This window comes from Aulonocara stuartgranti, assembly GCF_965226115.1.
Source record: "Aulonocara stuartgranti genome assembly, chromosome: 3".
In the NCBI taxonomy this organism is placed as follows: Eukaryota; Metazoa; Chordata; class Actinopteri; order Cichliformes; family Cichlidae; genus Aulonocara; species Aulonocara stuartgranti.
The window spans coordinates 9,924,836-9,950,506 of record NC_138941.1 but is presented as its reverse complement, the minus strand read 5'-3'; the positions used below and the strand labels follow the sequence as shown (position 1 = coordinate 9,950,506).

Sequence of the window (25,671 nt, the reverse complement as noted above, 5' to 3'; positions counted from 1 at the left end):
GAGACCTTTAAGGTGTTTGGTGCCACGCTCCACCTTCAGGTTTAAAACTAGTGTTAATGGAGTTTGAAGGTTGAGTTTGTTCCACGACTGCATTTCACTCACTGCCTCTGTTTGTATCTCTGTCACTGCAGGACCAACATGGAGCCAGAAGTCAGCGCTCTCAGGAGGCCGACAAACCTCACAGAGGAAAGGGAGAGAAAAAACACACCTGTGACGAGTGTGGGAAGGCTTTTACTGTGAGGGCTAAACTAAAACAGCATCAGGTCATCCACACTGGAGAGAGACCGTTCAGCTGTGACTTGTGTGGAAAGTCTTTTTCCTGGAAGGGTTCCCTAAAAACACACCAACTCACAGTTCACAGTGGAGTTAAAGCGTACAGCTGTGATCAGTGTGGCAGAGCTTTTACTCACAGTAGCCACTTACAGAGTCATCTAGTTACCCACTCTGGAATTAAGCCATACAGCTGTGACATCTGTGGAAAAACTTTCAGCCAGAGAGGGAACCGAAATAAACACCTACGCATTCACACCAGACATGATGTGTACTGCTGTGAACAGTGTGGCAAATACTTTACAACAGACGCACACTTACAACAACACATGTTTACCCACACTGAGGAGAGACCTTATCAATGTGACCTGTGTGAGAAGACTTTTAAATCTCCACATGACCTGAGAGAACACCAACAGATCCACACCAGAAAGAGACTCTACAAGTGCAGCTACTGTGAGGTATGTATTTATATTGTTATCTTGTCATTTTAGCCTGACTGTTTGGAACAACTCTGCTCATTAAACTGTGTTAGCATGTTAGCAATTCTACTGCATGGAAAAGCAGCTCTGAGTGATTATTCAGATTTTCCTTTCAGTTATGATTTTAGTATTACTGTAGTATTATGGTGGTAGTATTGTAGTTATTGCAGCCCAGTAAACTGAGTGTGTTAACTGAAACAGTCAAATGTAGTTGGACGTCTGCAGAGATGCTCTTTATTTCAGGCGACGTTCAGGATACAAATGTTGAAGGACTGACTTACACTGTCTTTGTGTCTTTGTTTAGAAGCAGAGCGACACAGATGGATCCAGTTCTCAACCCTGTCATCACTGTGGTGGTGGGAAAGACTTTCATTGTGACCTCTGTGGAAAAACTTTCAGTCAGCAAAAGGCCCTAAAAGTACATCAACGTAGACACACTGGAGACAAACTGAAATACTGCAAAGAATGTGGGAGAAGCTTCACCACACCAAGTGATTTAAAACAACATGAACTGATTCACAGTGGGGTTAAAAAGCACCTCTGTGATCAGTGTGGGTCATCCTTCACCACTGCAAGTCAGCTTAAATCACACAAACGAGTCCACACAGGAGAGAAACCACACAAGTGCAGACACTGTGAGAGAAGCTTCTCACAGTCAGGTCATCGTAACATTCATGAACGTGGACACATGGAAGGAAACTACAGCTGTGACCAGTGTGACAAGAGCTTCAGGAATCTCAGATCATACTCTGCACACAAACGATCCCACGTTACTAATAAACTGTTTCACTGTTACCAATGTGCCCAAACATTCACCTCATTGTCTGCTCTGTGCAAACATCAGCGCGATCACTCAGGGCTGAAATCACTCCCATCACTGGATCACAGTGAATCTGAAGACACAGAAAGATCCTCTGGTTTCTGTGTCGGACTCAAAAAGCTTGAGATCAGGCTCCACAGAGTTCAGATAGAATCATTTAAACTTGTGTTGAACTGAACTGGTTGCTGGTCTGAACTTCTACATAATACAGATCTACATGGGATCTTCTTTTCTGTTTTTTACTGAGTCAGTTTTGTCCTTTTTTTCTCTGTCCTGGTTTTGCTCGTCTGTAAATGATTGAAACTCAGTCAAATAGTTCATTGTTCTCCAGCAAAACGTTTTGGAAACTCATGTTTAACCTTTAAAACTCTGACATGTTTTAGCACACAAGGCTTCATCGGGGAGTTCACTCATGATTGGACCATGAGAACAAAGGTTTTTAGTTCTTTCAAAGAGAGTCTTGGAGATGTTTGATGTTTCTGTTTTTCTGAAACCACCTGAAAGAAAAACTATTTTTCTTGCTTTATGTAGTGTGGAAGTTTTTAATGTTTCTTCATCTGTGATGTTCTTGAATGTGTTCACGTGAAGATGGTACAAATAAACTGTCCTTTCAGCCTTAGCTCCTAATTTATTCATTATTTATGGATGTAGCACAGCAGCCGTCTCTTGATTAACACATGGAGGGCTCGGGATCTGATGGTGTCGTCTCCCTAATTTGCCCACTCAGTAAATCTCACTCATGGCCAAGAAATTGAAATAAACCTTGTTTCCCTGCTGGATAGTGATCCACTGTAACTCTGCTCCTCCTTCCTGTTTAGGATTTCTGTGGCTGAAGTAAAATTCCCTCCATCCATCACTTATCCCAGCTAACCCAAAGTGAAATAAAGTTTTGCTCGTCTTAAAAAAGCATTACTGATGATGATGATTTATATAAAATGCATATAGCAACAGTAGCACTTTAGTTTGGACTTTATGATTTCTGTAACTGGAAAATATTATTTTGTTTAAAGACAGAAGTGACCGCATAGTTGCAACATCAAAGGGAAATATTAATTAATTAGCATCAAGTATATTTGTTGCTTAAGCGTTTGCACTATAACTTAAGTAGGATTATAACTTTTAAGGAAGGAAAGATTTCAGATATTTAGTTCACTGTTTCAGTTATTTTATATGAAATTAAAACATTTACGTTGGTCAAATATGATGCTCTAAATCAAATAAAAGTTTGAAAATAAATGATGTATTTTTAAATGCTGCAACAAATGTTCACAAAAAGTAACTATAATTAAAACCAGTTAAACAAAATCAAATGTTTGAATCATGCTTAACCAAATGCCAGGCTGGAGAGCTGAACCTAAAGTATACGTAGAAAGATTTCAACATCTGAGCAGTTTTTAATGTTTTTATCACATATAAATGTCACAGCAGTGGGTCCTGGCCCAATGCTTTGTGTTTTTGGTTTTCTTTGACTCTTGTTTTTCTTGGTTTTTGTTCTTCTTATTTATCAGGCTCTCAGTAATCTTAGTTCTCCCTCCCTCAGTGTTCATTTCAGCCTGTGTTTAGTTTCTGTTCCCGTGTCCCACGTTTCATCGTTTCATGTCGAGTCAGCCCTGTCTCTCTGTTTCCTGTGTCTCCCCAGTCAGCCCCGCCTCCCTCGGGCACTCATGTGTGATACAGAGTAATAAACCTGACTACATTTGCTACACTCTCTTTATTACCTGTTACTTTAAAATTCATACACTAATTATGTCTGCCCATCTCTCTAATGTGAAGGTCAAAGGTCAACATCCCAGTGACATAAGAATAATCCCAAAGGGGCAAAGGCAGCGGTTAATTTAGCACATTTAGCATTAAGGGTACAGCAAGGATATACTTTTACTTATTGTGGCAGGGGTGTGGTCTCTGGCCTGCTGCAGTGGAGGCTGGTGGCGGGACGTTGGACGGCACAGGTGAGGGTGATGGAGCTCATGACTCTCCCCTTTATAGTGACGGAGGAGACTGGCGTGGGGGAAGCGTGTAGTGGAGGAAGCCGAGGAGAGAGCTGGTTTCTGGCTACAAAGACGGCGTCAAACCAGAAAAGATTGCTCGTGGTCAAATAATGTGTCAATCACCTGTGAATCAAACTGTGTGTGGCTCAGTTCATGTCACAGTGTTGTTTAGTATATCTTCACTTGTCTCACTCTCCTTCTGTTCTGTCCATCAGGACGATCCTCAGCGCTTACACAGATCCTCCATCGATGTTTTGGATCCAATCAGTGATCAGTTCTACGAGGAGGCCTGGATGTTCACCAGCGCTCGCTACACCTCCATCTACCAGAAGGTGAGTGTACTCCTTTGTACTCAGATTAACATTTTACTTCTTAAAATACATTTTCATATATGAGCTTTCTATTATTTCATGGGCCATTTAATCAATATTAAAATTACAAGCATATCAACAAAGGTGAAGCTGGTTTTTTCCACTTGCTGTCACACAGTCATGGAGGAATACAATAAATACATAATCAGTCATAGATCCTGAACAATGACATTAAAAGAAAGTCTGTGGCTCTAAAAACTAAACAGTATAAAGACATGCTCCAAGCTGCTGTTTCTCTCCTACTCCTATAGGTTTTCCACTGTCGGCCATCCAGCGATGCTGGAGGGCTACCTGGCCAATGCTGGCCTACACAAAGAGGTCCCGGCTTGGAGGAGCTGAAGAAGATCCTTGCCTTCCTCGTCAGTTTCCTCTTCAGTTCCTATCTCAACAAAACCTTCTTGCACCTATTAGCTCCAAAGAGGCTATGGTGCCCGTGGAGGTCTGGACCTGAGGCCTGTGCTCATCACGTGGATAGAAAACACTCTGACACCATTCTGGAGGTCTGATGGGACTCTGACCAAAACACAGATGAAATAAAACTTGTGGCTGGAGCTTTTAAAATTACTTTTTCACCTCATAGATTAATGCTCATGATTGCATGTTAGCAAGACAGCATCTCCCCAAGGTGAAACTCTCAGGAGACATTTACTCTTAAACTGTAATCTGGTTGAGACTACTTGAGGAGATCTTAGTAGCGAGTATGTGGATTTAGTCTCTTCACCAACAGCAGACAGACCCATGCCAAGAAAGCAGACATGTTCTCAAAGAAAGCCGAGAGCAGAGATTGGAAAAAGCTAAAAAGAAAAAGCTGCAGCTTCAGACGACTATCTGCCTGTAAGGCTGAAAAAGTCCAGTTACGCTCTATTTTGGAAAAGCTCCCAGTTTTGGTAACCTGGACTTTTATTTCCCCTCTTCTGCTACAGATGTTGACTGTGACCTCAGAGGCCAACTGGACCACACAGCTGCAGCAGGAGTGAGGGAGAGGAGTCTTCATCCAGCTTCAAAGAAAACATCCAGGTAAAGTGACGTGGATCAGCGGATAAAGCCGTCTCCACTTTCAAAGGAGATCCTCTGAGAGAGAGACTCTCTGAGCCATTTTAGCCTCAAATTATAGGACTTTATAGTACAGCAACACTTTTAAAGGACAAAAATAAGATAAACTGTGACTGTAATACAAACAAAGTATTGCATGTGTTTTTAAAAGTGTTCCTCCGATGGGCAGGATATCACTATTAGACTGTCCCACCAGCCAACTTCAACAAGAGACCACAGCAGCATTCAGTGATCAGCACAGATGTTCCTCTAACACTCAGCATCTGATCCCTGTTGGTCTGTGTGCTTCTGCTTTTGCTCAGTTAGAAACCCTGCAGCAACCCGACCCAAAACTGTGTCTTCTTGTTGGCCTCAACGTTGAAGTGTCAAACGTCCAACATCTGGAAAGGAAACCACGCCAGTGTACTGTGATGTTTCACCAACATGTGGCAGACGCTGGTCCTGCCTTTCATGCTGACATCAGCAGAGAGCCCCGCCTACCTCAAAGCCTCCCCTGTCATGTATTGATCAGGATGATTATGAAGATGAGCGAGTGCAAATAAGACTGTAAAAGTCCACGAGCAGAATGTTTGGATGCTTTCTAATGATTCATGAATATCATGAGAGTGTTTGTGTGTTTTGTCTTTTCTTTGCTGACGTTTGTTACTAACAAAGACAATTTACGCTCTGTGTGTGTTTTCATCCTTACCAGCCGCACTCTAACTGCAATGAAGGAAACAAACTGTAGAAATGGTCGACTCAGTGACTTCATAAAATATTGAAGTGGTTCAGGTAGAGCCAGTTTTTAAATGACCATGAACACTGAGCGTATTGTATCTGTACAGCATGTTTTTCTATTAGACAGATTTGTAACAGAGGCCTTGCTCTCAGTAAGTTTGAAATCCTTTTCTGATTTCTTTTGTAATCTCTGATCTTTGTGTATCCTGCTCAGTTTGCATGCTGCCTGTAGGAGTTTCTGTCTTTGTATTTGAAGAGAATTCATTGAATATACTCAGCTGCTTCCCTTTGGTGCCTCACACATCACTGAAGTTTTTCAGTGTCCAGTTATTTGTTTTTAATAGCTGTTTGAATTCTCTGTATGTTTGACCCTGTAGACTGTTTAATGGACTGCTCGTCTTCCTGTTTGTAACCACTGCCTGTTTAGGACTAAAGATTTGGATTTTTGACTTTAACACAGCCTCTGCGTGTCGTCCCTTTGTGTCCTCGTCCTCTGTGAATGTGTCACAGATGTTTCCATGATAATAACACAGCTTTCCCACAGTGGCTTGCAGCAGCATTTATTCACAGCACATTTGAGAAAGGTTCAGATTAACTCGATGAGTTTATATTCAGAATGATTCTGACAGTGGGCCACTGTGAATTGTGATCTTTCATCAGGTCAATGTTTAAGTTCAGTATTTCAAAGCAGGAGCTATGAACAGTCATCATGTTGGCATTAGAATTATTATTATTAATCATTATTAATAATGTCGTTACTCATGTATAACTTTGATTAGTATACATGAATTTTATCAATAGTAAAAATAATGAATAATTCATGTATAACTTTTATTGTGTTTTGTATATTAATTATATTTAAATAGAGATGTTGACCCTGTCTCTACAGTAGCATCAGTGTAACATACATTATTGGTCCAAGCTGTCATAAATGGGGAGCCTGATCCTTTATTATGAAAACATGACGAGTATTTTTCTTGTCAGTTGGGAAGAAGTTGGTCTTTTTTTCCTTCTTTTTGCTCAGTTTGTCTTTTCTTTGATAATTGAAACTCTGATCAAACCTACTCATGTTCACAGCATGTAAAAGCAGCTGACAGTCCGTGGCATTGTTGTTTGTAGAGGTGCAGTGTAGTGGGAGCATAAATCAAAAGAAAACAGTAACATTTATGTAATAAAACATCTGAATGAAAATGAACAGGCCCTTTATGAACTTCAAAGGGATCTGAAAACAACACTTTTTAAAAGAGTATCTTGGGGTGTAGGTGGTCAAAATAGAAAACTGAGCTGAGACTCTAAGTTCAATCCATCCATTGGTTTTTACTTAGGAGGAAGAAATGTCAGGCTGGTGCAGGCTGGTTAGGTGCATGTGGTTATCTTTACCTAAATGAGTTCACTTTGTGGCTGCCAGGTTGGGCAGAAGTACCTGTCCCCTGTTAGGCTTAGCAAGGTTCTCCAGGAGTTTCTCCATGGGTAGAGCTTCTAGCTCCTCCAGCACATCTGTGGCCGTGCAGGCTGCCACTTTCTTGGTTGCTCTTTTTACCCCACTGGTGGATGAGCTGCAATGGTCTCCATTTGTCCCATATGTCTTTACTTCTTCTTCTTCTTTTGCATATTAAACACATTATTCTGTTTCTATGTATTTGCTATGATTTGCTATTTGTTAAGTAACATTGCTTCACTCACTATGCCGGGTTTGTGTGTGGAAGCATTCAGTTGCTGGCAAATCAAACATTCTGCAAATGAAGCTGAATACTCAGTTACATGTTTCTTTACATTTTATTATGTTACAGATTAAGTCATTTGTTCTTACTTTGTTTGTCTTTTCAGTCTTCATGAGGGTCAGGTGTGGGGAAACGCCCGCCCGTCATTTCCTCATTTTAAAGTCCTGCTGATGCCACACATGACATCAGCAGGTCAAACCAAGTGGAGGGGTTTGTTTGTCCATAGAGATGCTTCCTTTTGTTTGTTTTAAGGTTTAAATGGATTTGTTGAATGTGTTTCTTTTCATCAATACTGCCATTTAGTTGTGTAAATGTGCATGTTAGAAGTGTGAAGAGGTTTTGTGTTTAGAAATGTATAGAAACCAATGATTTACTGACAGCATGTCTGATGGAAATAAGTGCAGATTATGTATGAAGTCTAACTGCACACAGTAACTGTGTTACAATAAGGACTTAACAGCGCCCTCTGCTGGAGTGTTTCAGTACTGCGTTAACTAGAATACACCACCTCCTCCTCACACCACCTGCTACAGCTCTACTCTTCTATGACTACAGTCATCCACAGCACTGATGTGAGGTCACATGGTTCATATGTAAGGAGCACAGCTGACCTCAGGTCAGTTTAATGACTGTGAGCAGCAGCTGTGTTATTGTCACTGTGACAGGGAGACACTCTCAGACACAGCGCTCATGTCAGCTTGTTCTCATGCAGGAGGATCAGGAGCTCCATGTTTGTCTTTCTGTTTGAATCATGATGTGTTTGTGCCATCAGAGTCTGTCATGAGTACTCAGGGTTTCACAGCAGCTCTTCTGGATGCTGACGAGGACTCCAACCTCATGTTTCACCTCTCTGAGCTTCTGATGTCTGTGAACACTCGTGTTTCTTCTCTGGGCTCATCTGGACAAAAACACCTTTCTGTGTTTGGCTGCAGCCTCATTCTGACTGACAGGAAGTGTGTTATCCATGAGCTGCACTTCTGTGAGGAAGTTTCCTGCTGTGTTTCCTGTCTGTGGACAAACACGAGTGTTCCAGCTGAGGACTTGCTTCCTTCCACCTGTCCATACAGGACATCACGCTGTCTGCAGCTCTGTAAATGCAGCTCCAGGTCCTTCCACGTGCTGCTCTGTATTTGTGCAGTTTGTAGTGTGTCCTGGGAAACGTAGCACACATGGTGTTCTTCTGCTGTTTCCTCCTTTCACTGAGTGTGAAACACTGACGCTGTGCTGTTGTTCACAGAGGGGAGCTGATTCTAGCTGCAGCTGGACTCTGTCATCTAACTGAATGTGTTGGTGCTGATCACGGGGCTCTGAGGGGGGAGCAGCAGGAGGACTCTGGATGCTGACGTCAGTGTATCTGTGGAAGCTCCCACAGCGTGTCTGTCATTCAATATTGTGCTGTATATTGTATCTATGCAAAGATGAACAGACTGTGTGTTCACTGGTCTCTGTGCTGCAGCTCTGATGTCATCATCACTCCCTCCTCCACCCTCAGCAGTCCCAGCATGCTGCTGTGGTGCACCCCACCCTCACTCTACACCTGAGCCACAGACCACACCCTCCACCTCAATATACACCACAGTTTTCTCTGCTGTGGAAATGAGATCAGGAGGAAATCATCATTATTATTATTTAATAAACGCTCACATTAATGTGGGCTTATTTGTTTCATATTAGAAACATTAGTTGAGTGTTTTTAGTATAAAATGGTCAAAGTCCCTCTTTTTGCTCCTCCCCTCACCTGTGGATGGACGGTGCTGTTACCGTGGTGACAGCTTGGATGTGTTTCAGTCCTGCCTGGTTATCACTGCAGGAATCTTTCACATTTATTACAGGTAATAACTCTGATTTTTCTGTGTATTATGAACCAAATGTATCCTGATACTCACAGAGATGGATGAGCAGAGGTTTTTTTTGCAATTTATGTAGTTACTATGGACTTAATGCATACATATTATTAAAATTAGGGCTATAACAGTTGTATTGATGTATAGCAACTTGAAATGCTCCCACAAATGGCTCCACAGCATGTAAAAATATAACAAAAGCTCTGGCGGACTTGGTTCTGTGGTCAGTCTTAAAGGGTGAAGTTCAACTCTGTAATCTTCACTGTGTCACAGAGTTCAGTGAGTCCCGTTATTCACAGTATCAATCAGATCATCAGAGAACAGCTGATCAGCAATCAGTGGTGCCAACAGCGCCTCCTGTGGTGAGAGGATGCAATAATGCAATGTAGCATTTTTCCACTCAACACTTGCAGTCATGGAAACTGTCTGTTGGATCTGTGTGACGTTGCTTTCTTGGTTAGAGTTCCTCACAAATGTCCAGATGATTCTTCTAATGAGGCGTCGACCATGTTTGCAGCTCTTTGGAAGAAAACGTCGCCCTTTGCCATCCTTACTTTTCTTTGACTTCTTCAAATGCAGCTGAACTCCAGCTGGTATTTTCTTGGACTTTGCAGCTGTTTCTGGTCATCAGTTCATTCCTGCAAACCTCTGAAGCTGAACAACAATGATGCTGCATTGCTGGCTGATCCCAAAAGGTTGATTCTGTTCATCTGGACGTTTTCAGAAACGTTTGCTCACTGATCAGGTGACTTCTTCAGTCTCAGCTGACTGCAGCTTTACAAGCTTACAAACAGCACATTTGCACAATGACTGAAAGCAGCAGCACCTGATATATATGATACTAATATAATACATATACATATATAATCCATACTAATGATGAAGGAACTGAGCTCACAGTCCATTGTTCATTCAGTGAACTACTCAGTTTATTTTGGGCCTCAGAAATGCTCACTCTGTTTGTACATCACTGTCAGCAATAGACTTATTCTGCTGTGTGGACAGGAACACATGTGACATCACTTCCTGTTTGTTTGTGACTGAAGAGGAAGAAGTTTACAAGGAATCATTTAGAAGAGTTTCAAACATCAACTGATTGAATCCATGAATCTGAAAACGTGTTTGTGAGTGAAAGAGACAGACATGTACAGACTGAACTATCTGTTCAACAGTCAGAGTGTTTCTGTAACAGGAGACACTCTTTACACTCCACTCAGCACAGGGACACTGAGGAACCACGAGACAAGGAACCGAGTCTAAACCCAGGATAAAGAGTTTGAGTGAATGTGGTGTTGAAGGTGTGGAGGTGGATCAGAGTGTCAGAGGAGACTCTGTAGAAGGACAGAGTGCCAGCAGGACAGTCCACATACACTGCTGCTCTGTTAGAGACAGAGGAGGAGGAGGAGGAGAAGGATGTTTGTATTTTATTGTGCCAGACAGACTGAGGACCATCATCAGAGCAGTACAGACTCCAGGACTGATCATTGTATCCAAACCAACAGTCAGCACTGCCTCCTTTCCTTCTGATGCTTCTGTAACTCACTGATATACAAACGTCTCCTCTCCACTCGACCTCCCAGTAACAGCGACCAGTCAGACCATTTCTACACAGCAGCTGATAAAAACCATCAAATCTGTCTGGATGATCAGGATATGACTGAACCTCCTTCACACATGTCACCTTCCTGTTGTTGTCAGACAGTTGGAGGTTTGTGTTCACTGTGTTTGTGTCGATTGTGAGTTGACAGGAATCTGATGGAGAGAACAAACACAATCCAGCTGCAGTTATTGATCCATCATCTGTTCATTGATTGACACTTTGATGATGACTCCTGACATGATGAAGATGGTTGAATGTGTGCTGCTTTGTTTTCATGAATCCCATTAAAAACACACTTACACTTCCTCAGACCTGGTCTCAACCATCGGACTCCAGCAGGCTCCACCCTGAAAGGAGGAGGGGGGTCAGAGCAGCACAGTCAGCATGCACACATGGACATTACATGGCTCTCACACACACACTGTTACACACTGATAAAGGAACAGTCCAACATTTTCACAAACACACTTCAATCCATACGTGGATCAAACTGCTGATGATTGGACTGATCCTAGATCAGTACATCACTGTACTGAATGAAATACAAACCGTGACCTTCATTATCTTTATATTCCTCTCCTGTTTAGGTGGAAAGGACACCTCCCTGCCTTTGCTGCCAGCTGGTTTTCTCCTCTTGGAAACACATTTACCATGGCTGACACTTTATTCGGTACACAGTGCCCACTGTCTCAGGTACAGTTCACCCGTGACCTAATAAAGTGGCGGTCATTTGTTATGAGCCATCTCCCTTCAGCTTTTTTAGCCGACCTGTTTACCTCCAACTTTGTATCAGCAGCAGCGAGCCACACACATCACATGAACTTGTGCATTAAAACAAGTTAGTGGATTATCCACCAATAAATGAGGAGATGTTGGACGTGTTAACAGATGACAGATTAGGCCTGGGTCTGTGGTACTGTTAGCAAACACAGAATATTAACCAGGAACAGCTCCTTCATTTCCATCATTTAAGTTGGCTGATACAAACCACACCTCATCTCCTAATGCACTGAGCTTTCCTCATCTCTGACTGTAACTGACTGCTGGGTCCATGGTGTTCCTCCCCCTGCTGAGAAGGTGCAAACAGCTGCCTTCTTTCAGTCACATACATCAGTCTGTCCACTGACAGTCTTTCCATGACTTTCCCTGGATGAGATGTTAGAGCTGTAGGCCTATAACCTGTGGTCTTAGTGGGGTCTTTCCCTGCTTTCACAGTTCTTTCCAGCTTCCTGATATATTCTATTATAGAAGAGCAGCAGAGCCTCCTCTAACTGCTTCATCATGATGTAACACACCTGATCCTTCCCAGGTGAAGTCATTTTTATGCACTTAAGAGCTGCTTTGAATTCAAACATTACAAACTGAACATTAGAACTATCCTCTTCTCCAGGATTTTCCTGATTTAACATTTCAATATGATTCATTTTTGTTCTCTACACCTGCCGTCATCACTTCAATTATTCCCACTGTGGATTTGATCATATTGTTTGCCCAGCATCTCTACATTTTCCCATCCATACTACCTGGAGCTCATTAACACTATTAATACTGGAAACTGCTGTTGAAGCCTGATGGTGACACTTTCTGGTGAAGAAGTGAATTGCAGTAACAGGACTGGCTGGCTTATGATACACTGGACATTTCCAGCGCTTTGTTTTCTCTGCTCACAGACAACACAGATACACGCATGTATATTCAGCCCACGTCCAGCTCTGCATGCACTCCTTCTGCTCCATTTCTATAGAGAATAAACAACGTAACACAATCAGTCTCCATTGTTTTCAACTCAACCAGCTGCATTTAATGAAGGAGTTTGAATTTACTTTACAACAGCTGCTGTTGTTTCCTGTCTGCATTCATGTTCTTAACTGGTGTAGTTCTTCCTAAAGTACTGCAGTATTCCTGCCAGTACATCCTTTTAGTTTTCCTAACTGTTTCCTCTGATGCTCGTTGCTATTCTTTCCTCAATGCAAATTCATGCTAAGCTCCTTCATATCCATCCGTTTCTAAACCTGTAATAATTGTTTTAATGTGTCTTTGGCCTAATTATGAGTCTGTCCACATGTTTGTAGTTTCCCACTTGCTTTGGTTTCTTAGCTCTGATTCTCTGAAATCATTTACTGGCATCTCTCCCTCTCACTCCCACTATCCCCAGAACACCAGAGTATTCATCTCCTTGTTTATCATATGGCCTCTTTACATTTTCTCCAATCATCCCTGTTTCTAGAGTCTCGCCCCATCTGCAGGCAGTCCAAGAGAAACTGCCTCTGCCATTTTCTTCTTCTTAATCTTTGATTTTTCTCTTCACTTTCTCCATTGGGTCTTCTTAGACGCACTTTCCAGAAAGCAGCAACATTATTTGTGCCTCATTTGTCAAATTGTGCATCTTACTTCAGCTTAATGTGTTTCCTGTTTTGTTTTTACACAGGTCATGTAAAAGAAATCCTACCAGAGACTCGACAAAGCTGAACTGAAAGACAGCACGGGCAATAAATCAGAGCACCACAAAACTTAAGCACACATATATAAGGTGATTTAACAAATCATGTCTGTTGTAAATGAGTAAGCCATTTATCGACCTGACTCAGGTTTTAAATCATCATCAGAAAAGACTGAATCCTGACCTGAGAATCCCAAGCGTACACTTTGGACTCTCCACTGCAGAAAATAGAAGCTTCAGTCCTGAATCCTGCAGGTTGTTGTTACCCAGATCCAGCTCTGTCAGACGGGAGGACTGGGAGCTCAGGACTGAGGACAGAGCTTCACAGCTTCTGTCTGACAGGTTACAGCCACTCAGTCTGAAGAAAGGATGACAAGAAGACATGAAACACTTGTGTTCAAGTATATTCATGGTGCCATGAGGAGCTACTACATTTACAATATTTCAACACTGTTTCAGGACATGCTGGAATCCTTATGCCTCATGTTACAAAAGACAAATGTGGCAGTTTACTGTGACTTGCATGGATTCATTAAAAAAAAAAAATACACTGGCTCAATGTTAATTTTTTCCAAATGAAATTGATTAAATGATGTTAATTGATGAAAAGAAAAATCGATATTGCTTGATCTGACCTCAGCGTTTCCAGTTTGCAGTATTGACTCTTTATCCCAGCAGACAGAAGGTTCAGTCCTGAATCCTGCAGGTTGTTGTTACCCAGGTCCAGCTCTGTCAGATGGGAGGACTGGGAGCTCAGGACTGAGGACAGAGCTTCACAGCTTCTGTCTGACAGGTTACAACCACTCAGTCTGAAATCAAGCGGGAAGGGAGAGAAGATCAACCAAACAAATCAGAGCTTTATTGCTTTTTTGTTGTTTTTAAGCAGAAATCAGTGAGGTGCTGGTAGATTCTGTTCTTTTGGTTTCTTACCCAATAGCACACACATACACTAATATTTGTGACTTTTGTAATAGTAGCATTTACAATGCAAAGCAACAGCGATCACAGATTGAAGGGGCCTGAATAAAACTACAATGCAGTGATTTTTAAGATGACCTGTTCTTCCAATTTCCAACAACAGATTTCTCCAACCTTACAGTTAAAAATAATTCTTTATCTCATACTGAATCTTGGTGCACCTCCCCCAGTTTATTAAAATGAAGAGGTACTGAAGTTGCTGTAAGTGATGTGTGATGCCACTGATTTCCTTTCTGATCCAATACAAAGTAAAATTCAGGCTGGTATCTGCGATACTGATGAAAACTATTCCTTCAGAATCAATACAAGACATAAGAAAATATATTTTGTATAACATAAAAAGCCTGAATTTTAAAATATTCAGTTAATAATCAAAAACAGATGTGACTGAAAATAATAAAACTGAGAAACATTTTATGGCCATTGCTACGGGCCATTCGATCCTTTTACAACCACTGCAAGAGCTTGGTTGGCATAGCCGGCAATACGTTTGATAGCAATAAGTCCGGTGGGTGATGGGCTCCACCAGGGCTGCCCATTGTCACCGATTCTGTTCATAAATTTTATTTTTAAAGGCTGTATCAAAAGTATTCAAGTTACAATATTGTGGTCAAAAGTTCTCCTTTTTTCTTTTATACTATACAACTACTCTGGCTCATGGTTTTAGGACATGGATCTGTCATGGAAGAAATCTATGACCACTTTTAATCAACATTTTAAAAATAAACATGATCACAGATTTACTCACAGGGCTTTGTTGGAGGCTTTGAGCACTGGCAGCAGCCTCAGAAGAGCCTCCTCTGAAGCAGAGTATTTCTTCAGGTCAAACACATCCAGATCTTCTTCTGATGACAGTAAGATGAAGACCAGAGCTGACCACTGAGCAGGAGACAGTTTATCTGTGGAGAGACGTCCTGATCTCAGGGACTGTTGGATCTCCTCCACTAGAGAACGGTCATTCAGTTCATTCAGACAGTGGAACAGATTGATGCTTTTCTCTGCAGACAGATTCTTACTGAGCTTCTCCTTGATGTACTGAACTGTTTCCTGATTGGTCTGCCAGCTACTTCCTGTTTGTGTCAGCAGACCTCGTAGGAGAGTCTGATTGGTCTGCAGTGAAAGACCCAGGAGGAAGCGGAGGAACAAGTCCAGGTGTGCATTTGGACTCTGTAAGGCCTTGTTCACAGCACTCTGGTGAAAAGATTCTTTTTGGTTTAAAAAGCTAAAACTCTTGGAGGTTATTTGTTTCTGTTCAAGCAGATTTTTTCCAGAGTTGCTGAAGGTCAGATGGACATGAAGAGCAGCCAGAAACTCCTGAACAGTCAGATGGATGAAGCAGAACACCTTGTCCTGGTACAGTCCTCTCTCCTCTTTAAAGATCTGTGTGAACACTCCTGAGTACACTGAGGCTGCTCTGATATCGATGCCACACTCTGTCAGGTCTGATTCATAGAAGATCAGGTTTCCTTTCTGCAGCTGATCAAAAGCCAGTTTTCCCAGAGACTCCATCATCTTCCTGCTCTCTGGACTCCAGTGTGGATCTGTCTCAGCTCCTCCATCATACTTGACCTTCTTCACTTTGGCCTGAACCACCAGGAAATGGATGTACATCTCAGTCAGGGTCTTGGGCAGCTGTCCTCCCTCTCTGGTTTCCAGCACATCCTCCAGAACTGTAGCAGTGATCCAGCAGAAGACTGGGATGTGACACATGATGTGGAGGCTTCGTGATGTCTTGATGTGGGAGATGATCCTGCTGGCCTGCTCCTCATCTCTGAATCTCTTCCTGAAGTACTCCTCCTTCTGTGGGTCAATGAACCCTCTGACCTCTGTCACCATGCAGACACAGTCAGGAGGGATCTGATTGGCTGCTGCAGGTCGTGTGGTTATCCAGAGGCGAGCAGAGGGAAGCAGTTTCCCCCTGATGAGGTTTATCAGCAGCACATCCACTGAGGTGGACTTTCTAGGGTCAGTTAGGATTGTAGTTTTGTGGAAGTCCAGAGGAGGTCGACACTCATCCAGACCATCAAAGATGAACACAACCTGGAAGTCTTCAAAGCTGCAGATTCCTGCTTCTTTGGTTTCAGTAAAGAAGTGATGAACAAGTCCCACCAAGCTGAACTTTTCCTCTTTCAGCACATTCAGCTCTCTGAAAGTGAATGGAAATATGAACTGGATGTCCTGGTTGGCTTTGTCTTCAGCCCAGTCCAGGCTGTATTTCTGTGTTAAGACTGTTTTCCCAATGCCAGCCACTCCCTTTGTCAGCACTGTTCTGATTGGTTCATCTCTTCCAGGTGAGGCTTTAAAGATGTCTTCTTGTCTGATGGTTGTTTCTGGTCTGTCTGGTTTCCTGGATGCTGTTTCAATCTGTCTGACCTCATGTTCATCATTGACCTCTGCAGTCCCTCCCTCTGTGATGTAGAGCTCTGTGTAGATCTGATTCAGGAGGGTTGGGTTTCCTGCTTTAGCGATGCCCTCAAACACACACTGGAACTTCTTCTTCAGGGTGGATTTAAGGTTACGTTGACATACCGTAGGAAAATGTTCTGGAAAAAGAATGCAAAACATTACGTCTCATTTCTTTAAAGCATGGATATTTGGCTACATGTTGGTCAATCTCTTAAGACAATAACAAATGTTCTAGTCATCCATCCATCCATTTATATTTTTCCGCTTATCCAGGGCCGGTCAAGGAGGCAGCAGCCTAGGCAGATTAGCCCAGACAACCCTCTTCATGACCACTTCCTCCAGCTTGTCTGGGGGAACATCAAGGTGTTCCCAGGCAAGCCAAGAGATATAATGTTTCCATTGTGTCCTGGGTCTGCCTAAAATGCCAGTGGCAGCCACGTACCAGTTGTTGGGAATTATTATTGCCAGTGGTTTACTTATTTTCACCATAAGCGTTGTGATATGGTAATGGTTACGTTTTGGCGAAATATGTTTTACATATTAACCTAATAACCGCTGCGGTGTAAATGTGGGCTAAGCTAGCTGTCTCAGTTGTGGTTTTTCTTTTCGTTCGAACAGCTTGAAGTGGGATTTGAGCATTAAACACAGTTATCGCTAAGCTCCGAGGTAAGTTTTTTTTTTTTTTATTGTGTTTTAATAATGTTGTAGTCAGTGCAGCAGCTGTAGTGGAAGATGAGCTTGTGGTTGGCGACATTCCCAAGTGGGCTGATGCATTTGTCTTGTTGTTCCGATTGTTTTATGTCTTACATCTGGACTATCCAAAAAGCCTGGTTAACACATTCATCCAGAAATTCATGATGGGCCTTGAGGATGGTAAACAGTTGAAACCATGTCTTCTTCGCCTCAAAAACAATCTTTTACTGCCAGAGTAGCACGTACAGGTGCTGGCACTATACTGCTGGCAAAATTCAAACTGTTCCACTGAAGTTGATGGCTCGCATGACTAGTTGCACTAAACTGTAGTAAAGTTTCATACAAAGATCTGTAGGTTTAGGACATCTGCTGCTATCTGTTCCCCACAGCCTGAGACAGACTGAGACAAACATGCCTCTAGATAGCTTTTTTTATATGGTGGGTGTTCTATTTAACTTAGTCTTATAATGAAAACGTGGAAGAAAATGCTCATACATATTTTTTGTTTTAAATGTTTCTATTTTTAAAAGTTTTAAAAGGGAACAACTGGAGAAAAAAGATTATTTGTTATAAAAAAAACTATTTATGTTGAAGTTTAAGGGAAAAGCTAAAGAGTAGACTGAGACTATTTATTTGGTTTAAATGTTTATAAAAATGTTTTTTATTAAATTATAACAGCATCAGGCTGATACTTTTTTTTTATGTTGTTTCCAGAATTATTTTTAAAAGAGAGCCAAAGAAAAGGCTGAAGCACTATATTGTTTAACATTTTCACTGTACACGTTGTACAATAAGCACTAAAAACATGTCCAAATGCAGAAGTATGTAAAGTTTTGTAGAAATAAACTTGCAATTGCAAATCTGTCTCAGCTTTCTTTCTTTACAGAAAGACCCTGTCTATGAAGGGTTAGACTTAGCATGCGCTTTAATAGGTAATTAGAGTTTATATAAGTTATAATATTTAAGTTAGTAAAGTAATGAAATAAAGTTCAAATAAAGTAAAATATACAAGTTTAGTGAAATTAAACTTTGTAAGTTACTTAAATACTAAGTTACAGGTTGGAGGTAGTTCAATTCCTTGATCTTATTCAGGTCATATTTTTTAACTTACTTAAAAACTACAAGTTCACTGTAAGTTAACTTTAAAACTATTATATAATCAGTTTCCTCATAAATGTTGAGTTCACTGGACTTATTCGGGTTTCCAGTGTACCCAACAAGGAGTCGTTTATCTCTCTTAGGGACCTCGCCCCCGGAGACAGGCGAGTCATCCCCTCATCCACAGCCTCTGCTTCTTCTACAGGAGGAGGAAGCCAATGGGATTAAGGAAGTCCTCAAAGTATTCCTTCCACCGCCCGACAATATTCTCTGTCGACGTCAGCAGTGCTCCACCCGCACTATACACAGTGCAAGTAGAGCACCAGTCTGCCTCAGACTGCAGCTGAAGCTCTGCCAGAGGTGTATGTTCAAGGTCTTGCAGACCAGGGCCTCTGTGAGGCGTTCACACGCACGTTTAGTTGTGCCAGGTCTGTCCAGCATCCTGCGGCGTCCTGGTGCCACATGCACTTATGGACCCTTATGTTCAAACATGCTGTTCATTAAGGACAAACTGTGATTTGCACAGAAGTCCAAAAACAAAACACCACTCGGATTCAGATCCAGGAGGCCGTTCCTCCCAATCACGCCCCTCCAGGACTCACTGTCATTGCCCACATGAGCTTTGAAGTCTCTCGGTAGGACAGCAGTGGTTGTTTAATGACTGTTGTAGTCATCAATCAGCTTAAACGCTTACAGAAATGCTCTTACTGCAATAGAGACGCTCAGCCAGCTTCTCCTGCTTCAGTCTCCTCAGGAAGTTCACTGTGATTGTCACAAGTGCCTTTCTGCTCCTCTCCTCCTCATCCTCCCTCTGACTCTCTAAGCATTCTGGGTAATCTGGACTCAGAACCTTCTGGATCTTCTTCAGCTCGTTCAAAAAAGTGATGATGTTGTCCTCCAGCAGCTGGAACAGAATAATTATGAATGAGCCAATCAGAGTGAAATCATGTAATCATGAAAACATGTAAACACAAAGTGTGGATCCTTAACCTGATGTTTCCACCTCTGATGAAGTCTCAGCTTTGTTTTTATACCACAGTAGTTTACATGGAATTTGTAGTTGCAGAGAAAGACTCAAATCATTTGGAATTAAATGTTTTTACTTTACAAGGTTTACAGGTTCTTTCAACAGTGAAATCCAAGATAAATAATCATGATTATAATATTTCTGACTGAGTCAAAACTGAATTTGTGAATCAGAACTGAATCATTGTAAGAATCAGCAAAGTACACCAAGTCTGTACTTGTGTTTAAGGAAAACTACTACTATTAAAAACTACTCCAGTAAAAGTTGAAGTACTCATTTAACTTAAAAGTGATAGTAAAAAAGAAAGCAGGTCTTTGGAGGACGTTTCTACTTTTAAGAAGTAGAAAGTTCAGATATTTGTTTAAAAATGTACGAAGTAAAAAATAGTTACTACTCAAGTAAACTACAGATACCTGAAAACAGTTATTAGGTTATGTAATGATGTTCTGTCCTCACTAAGCGTTGTCCTCGTGAACGTAGACTCAGCTATACAGACAGAACAGTGAAAAGATGCACCATCACATCAAGCTTTGAAGGAATCTCGGCAGCCTATTTCTTCGCCACCAGTAACCAGTAAGTAGAAGAAAAACATCAAAGAGGCTACGTTCGCTTCTTCTGTATCTTTTTACGGGATTTGAAGACGATGTCCAGCTCAAACCCTATTGATGCCGATATTCAGAGCCTGGAGGTTAGGTCAGAGTGTGCTGCCTCAGCTGCATTTTCCAAGCAAAGTTCAAATAAATCTTCAGCTAGTGCCGCTGCTGCTAAAGCTCGTGCCAAGGCGGAAGCTGCACGCACGCGAGCAGCCTATGCAAAACGTCAAATAGACATGCAAGTGGAGAAAGCACGCATAGAGGCTACATTGAATGCACTAAAAGAAGAGTGTGAAGCTGAGGCTGCCTCAGCAGAGGCTCAAGTGTTTGAGGCTGCTGCAGATTTAGACACGTGACCTTGGGAGTAAAGCCAGTCATGCTCAAGCAATGAAGCAGTCATTACAGCGAACTGGTGAGTTCATCCAAGCACATTTCTCTTCAGGGCAGAGTTATGCTTTAGCTCAAAATGAGAAAGAAACAGAGGCTGCTGCTTCTGTACCACAACACAGACACCTCCCAGATACCGAAGTTCATCGCGTCAGACGTGACACACAACAGCCGTATCCTTCTGCTTGCTCGGCTGAAGGCCTGCACCCAGGCAACCAGAGAAAGAATCGCCCTGACCCTCTGTCTTTTAACACAGATAGAGATGTCCCCTCCATGCACACACATCGCTGCACAGACTCAACAAACCAACTTCCACCCGGCTCACCACTGGAGGCTCAAGGTGTATCTGAGTTAGCTGTATATCTGGCGCGTCGAGACCTTGTCACCGCTGGACTAAAAGTGTTTGATAACCAGCCTGCTAGTTATCTGTCATGGAAATCTAGCTTTGTTAACGCTGTGGAGGGACTTAGCCTCAAACCTAGTGAAGAACTGGACCTGCTCATTAAGTGGCTTGGTGGGGAGTCGCTACACCACGCCAAGAGAATAAGGGCAGTTTATGTCAACAATCCATTCATGGGTTTGAACATGCTTTGGCGAAGGCTGGACAAGTGCTATGGCTCTCCAGAGGCCATTGAAGCTTCTCTCTTCGATAGATTGAACCACTTCCCAAAGATTTCAAATAGAGATCACCAGAAGCTTCAAGAACTCGGAGACCTGCTCCTAGAGATCGAAGCTGCTAAGCAAGAGGGATATTTGCCAGGGCTCAGCTTCCTAGACACTGCAAGGGGAATAAACCCTATAGCGGAGAAACTGCCCCACAACGTCCAAGAACAGTGGATAACTCAGGGGTCTCGCTATAAGAGGGAGCACCAAGTTCCATATCCCCCTTTCTCATTTTTTGTGGACTTTGTGTATAACCATGCAGAGATGAGAAATGATCCTAGCTTTGCTTTTGCTAACTTTAGTTCAGCTGCATTCAAAGGTGACGGATCCTTCTCCAAACAATGGAAATCCAAACCTCCTTTATCCGTAAGTAAAACTGAGGTAGGAAACCCCCCCACCTCTCAGTCCTCCAAAGGACTCACCATTGATCTGGACAGAGAGTGTCCTCTCCACAAGAAACCTCACTCCCTCAGGAAATGCCGAGGCTTTCGAGAAAGATCACTTGCAGAGCGAAGACGCTTCCTGGTGGAGCACTCCATATGTTTTAAATGTTGTGCTTCAGCAACTCATCAAGCTAAAGAGTGTAAAGCTGACACCCACTGCTCTGAGTGTGACAGCGACCGGCACATCGCAGCACTCCATCCTGGACCGGCACCTTGGGCTCCAAGTTCCAGACCACCCTCTGCAGAGCATGGTGGGGAGGCTATCGGGTGTGTCACTGACATAGCAGCCTCTTCATGCACAGCCGTGTGTGGTGAGGGTCTTAAAGGTAAATCATGTTCCAAAATCTGTCTGGTCAGTGTGTATCCGAAGGGTCGCCCAGACCAAAAGGTGAGGGCATACGTGATGCTAGATGACCAAAGCAATGTGTCGCTAGCCAGATCAGCATTCTTTGACATGTTTGACATCCAGGGTGAGGCTTCCCCCTATACCCTCAAAACATGCTCAGGAATCACAGAGACTGCTGGAAGAAGGGCCTCTGGATTTATGGTGGAGTCAGCTGATGGACAGTTGCACTTATCATTGCCGACTCTTATTGAGTGCAACCTGATTCCCAATAATAGGGACGAAATCCCTACTCCAGAAGCTGCCCAAAGCCACAAGCATCTCAAGTCTATTGCTGAAAGGATCCCTCCTCTTGATGCGTCAGCTGAGATACTTTTGTTACTTGGGAGGGACATCATCCGAGTTCACAAAGTGCGCAGTCAGCGTAACGGCCGTCACAACGAACCTTATGCCCAACAAGTGGACCTGGGTTGGGTAATAGTCGGTGACGTCTGTCTCGGTGGGGCTCACCGGCCGACTGTCAACACATTCAAGACCAATGTCCTTGAGAATGGGCGACCAAGCTACTTCAAGCCTTGTGAGAACAGGATCATCTGCAAAGAAAAGTTCATAGAGGAACAGCTAATATCCTCCGACACACTGACTTCCAGTCAGCCAAGCTTAGGTGAGCTGGTCTTCAGCCATTCAAAAGAGGATGATTAGCTGGCACCCTCCATCGAAGATGAAATCTTCCTCCACATCATGAACAAGGAGTTCAAGAAAGATGACTCCAACAGCTGGGTGGCTCCCCTGCCATTTCGTAGTCCAAGACCACGTTTACCGAATAATCGAGAGCAAGCCCTCAGCCGACTGATGTCACTTCGCCGTACCTTGAATAGGAAACCGGAGATGAAACATCATTTCATAGATTTCATGGAGGATATTTTCAAAAATGGACACGCTGAGCCAGCTCCTCCACTAGAGCCTGACAGAGAGTATTGGTATTTACCTTCCTTTGGTGTCTATCACACCCAGAAACTGGGAAAAATAAGGATCGTCTTTGATTCAAGCGCACAGTTCAAAGGCATCTCATTGAATAATGTGCTCTTACAAGGCCCGGACCTCAACAACACCCTAATTGGGGTTCTCATGCGTTTCAGAACGGACCCAGTTGCTGTGATGACAGACATTCAACAGATGTTCCACAGTTTCCTAGTGAGGGAGGATCATCGGGACCACCTCCGATTCTTGTGGTTTCGTAACCACCAACTTGATGACAAAGTGCTGGAGTACCGCATGAGGGTTCATGTGTTTGGTAACTGTCCCTCGCCAGCTGTGGCCATTTATGGCCTGAAGAGGACGGCTATGGAGGGTGAAGAGGACTATGGACCCGAAGTGAGGAGCTTTGTGCACAGACATTTCTATGTTGATGATGGCCTGAAATCTTTCCTCAGTGCAGAAGATGCCATCAAAGTGCTGAAAGGTGCACAAGACATGCTAGCGCAATCCAACCTCAGACTACACAAGATTGTGTCTAACAGTGTTGAGGTCATGAGGGCATTTCCAGCTGAAGATCTAGCTAGCAACCTGCAAGACCTGGACGTGGGTCAGGACTCCCCTCCCATGCAGCGCAGCCTGGGTCTTGGTTGGGACCTTGCTACAGATACTCTAACTTTCCATGTGGACAGCGCAGAAAAACCCTTTACACGTCAGGGTGTGTTGTATACTATCAACAGCTTATTTGACCCGTTGGGGTTCGCTGCTCCCTTCAGTGTTCAGGGCCGCCTTATTTTGAGAGAACTCACCACTGAGACTTGTGACTGGGATGCACCACTGCCCCGAGAAAAGCTTGAACAGTGGCAGAGGTGGTGTACATCTCTTCAAGACCTAAGAGAGTTGAAGATCCCAAGGGCCTACACAACGGTCCCACTCTCCACAGCTCAGAGCAAGGAGATCTGTATCTTTTGTGATGCATCTACCAAAGCTATTGCTGCTGTTGCTTATCTGAGAGTCACAGATGCTGCAGGACATAGCGAAGTTGGATTCCTGTTTGGGAAAACAAAGTTGGCACCTAAGCCTGACATCACCATCCCAAGGCTTGAGCTCTGTGCAGCCGTTCTTGCAGTGGAACTAGCAGAGGTTATGTCTGCAGAGTTGGACATTCAGGTAGACGACATCAAGCTTTTCTCAGACAGTAAAGTAGTACTTGGGTATATATTTAATGACTCTAGACGGTTCTACGTCTATGTTCATAACAGGGTACAAAGGATAAGACGTTCAACCAACAAAAGCCAATGGAACTATGTTCCTTCTGATGTCAACCCAGCTGACCATGCAACTAGAGCGATTCCAGCTAACCAGCTTGCAGCTTCCTCCTGGTTGTCTGGACCAGCCTTTCTTGTAGACAAGCAACATTGTCACTTAAAACAGGAAGCTTTCAGCCTAGTTGAACCCGCAACAGATGTGGAACTACGTCCAGAAGTAGTGACTTGTGCCACAAATTTGTCATTTCAGTTGGGCAGTAAACGCTTTGAGCGGTTTTCAAGTTGGAGGTCACTCACCAGAGCTATTGCCAGGCTCTGCCACATTGCTTATTCCTTTACAAGGGCAGCAAAAGAAGGTCCTTGCCACGGTTGGCACAACTGCAAGCTGCTTTTCAGTCCAGACCAGCTGCATCATGCAAGGATCAGAATTTTGCTTGCTGTCCAAAGGCAGGTCTATTCAGAAGAAATACACTGCTTACAAAAGGAAGGTCAGGTCCCTAAACAGTGTTCTCTCAGCAAGCTTTGTCCTTTCATTGATTCTGAAGGTCTTCTCCGCGTCGGAGGACGACTGAAAAAGTCACAGCTCACAGCAGAAGAGGGTCAGCCAGTTATCATGCCTGGTAAACATCATGTTACCTCCTTGCTTATCAGACACTGCCATGAGCAAGTCAGCCATCAAGGACAACACTTGACGGAAGGCGCTTTGAGGAGTGCTGGTTTCTGGATTGTTGGAGGAAGACGGTCTGTCAGCAGTTTGGTCTACAACTGTGTGACATGTCGAAGATTGCGTGGGAGAGAGGAGGAGGAGATAATGGCAGACCTGCCTGCTGATCGCTTGAGTACAGATCCTCCGTTCACCTTTGTTGGATTGGATGTGTTCGGACCATGGTGTGTCACCTCAAGGAGGACACGTGGAGGGCTAGCCAACAGTAAGCGTTGGGCAATCATCTTCACATGTATGAGCGTGCGTGCCATACACATCGAGGTCATCGAATCAATGGATTCATCCAGTTTCATTAACGCTCTAAGACGCTTCTTTGCAGTTAGAGGGCCTGTCAAACAGCTAAGGTCAGACTGTGGTACTAATTTTGTTGGAGCCTGTCGAGAGCTTGGGATCACTCCCAAAGGCTGTAACAACAAGGAAGTGTCCAACTACCTGTCTGATCAGGGCTGTGTATGGCTGTTTAACCCTCCCCACTCTTCACACATGGGGGGAAGCTGGGAGAGGATGATCGGTGTCACACGTCGGATCCTTGACGCAATGTTCCTCAAGCTTGGGTCTGTTCAGCTCACACATGAGGTCCTGACAACATTTATGGCAGAGGTAACTGCAATTGTCACTTCCAGACCACTTACTTCAGTGTCCACAGATCCAGACGAATCTCTCATCCTCACTCCTGCTATGCTGCTAACTCAGAAGATTGCTGTACTCCCTGTTCCTCCTGGTAACTTTGATGATAGTAATATCTTCAGACGTCAGTGGCATCAGGT

The 25,671-nt window shown here is 43.2% G+C and overlaps 3 protein-coding genes across 10 annotated transcripts in view; 1 reads left to right on the top strand and 2 right to left on the bottom strand.

The window, feature by feature from the left end:
• Window positions 1-6,156, top strand: part of LOC309702312 (phospholipase D1-like) — a 62,978-nt gene extending 56,822 nt beyond the window's left edge. For 2 of the 8 annotated variants that reach the window (XM_082526947.1, XM_082526948.1), the window contains exons 3-4: window positions 132-731; window positions 1,057-2,098. In XM_082526947.1, coding sequence (XP_082383073.1) covers window positions 132-731; window positions 1,057-1,749 — 1,293 coding nt within the window. In that variant the 3' untranslated portion in view covers window positions 1,750-2,098. Of the gene's footprint in view, window positions 1-131; window positions 732-1,056; window positions 2,099-3,407; window positions 3,893-4,182; window positions 4,766-4,854; window positions 4,949-5,286 lie in introns of those variants that run through there. The other 6 variants (XR_014275423.1, XR_014275424.1, XR_014275425.1 and 3 more) reach the window with 6 other exon arrangements.
• Window positions 1-25,671, bottom strand: part of LOC309703020 (NACHT, LRR and PYD domains-containing protein 3-like) — a 198,082-nt gene that overhangs the window by 163,530 nt on the left and 8,881 nt on the right. The gene's annotated exons all lie outside the window — the stretch shown is intronic.
• LOC309702215 (protein NLRC3-like) lies at window positions 9,065-25,626 on the bottom strand. The gene is made up of 7 exons (XM_082526736.1): window positions 25,537-25,626; window positions 19,190-19,385; window positions 15,033-16,827; window positions 13,942-14,115; window positions 13,491-13,664; window positions 11,167-11,213; window positions 9,065-11,018 (listed from the first exon to the last, which is right to left on the bottom strand). The coding sequence occupies exons 1-7, from the start codon at window positions 25,567-25,569 to the stop codon at window positions 10,480-10,482; spliced, it is 2,958 nt and encodes a 985-aa protein (XP_082382862.1). The 5' UTR covers window positions 25,570-25,626; the 3' UTR covers window positions 9,065-10,479.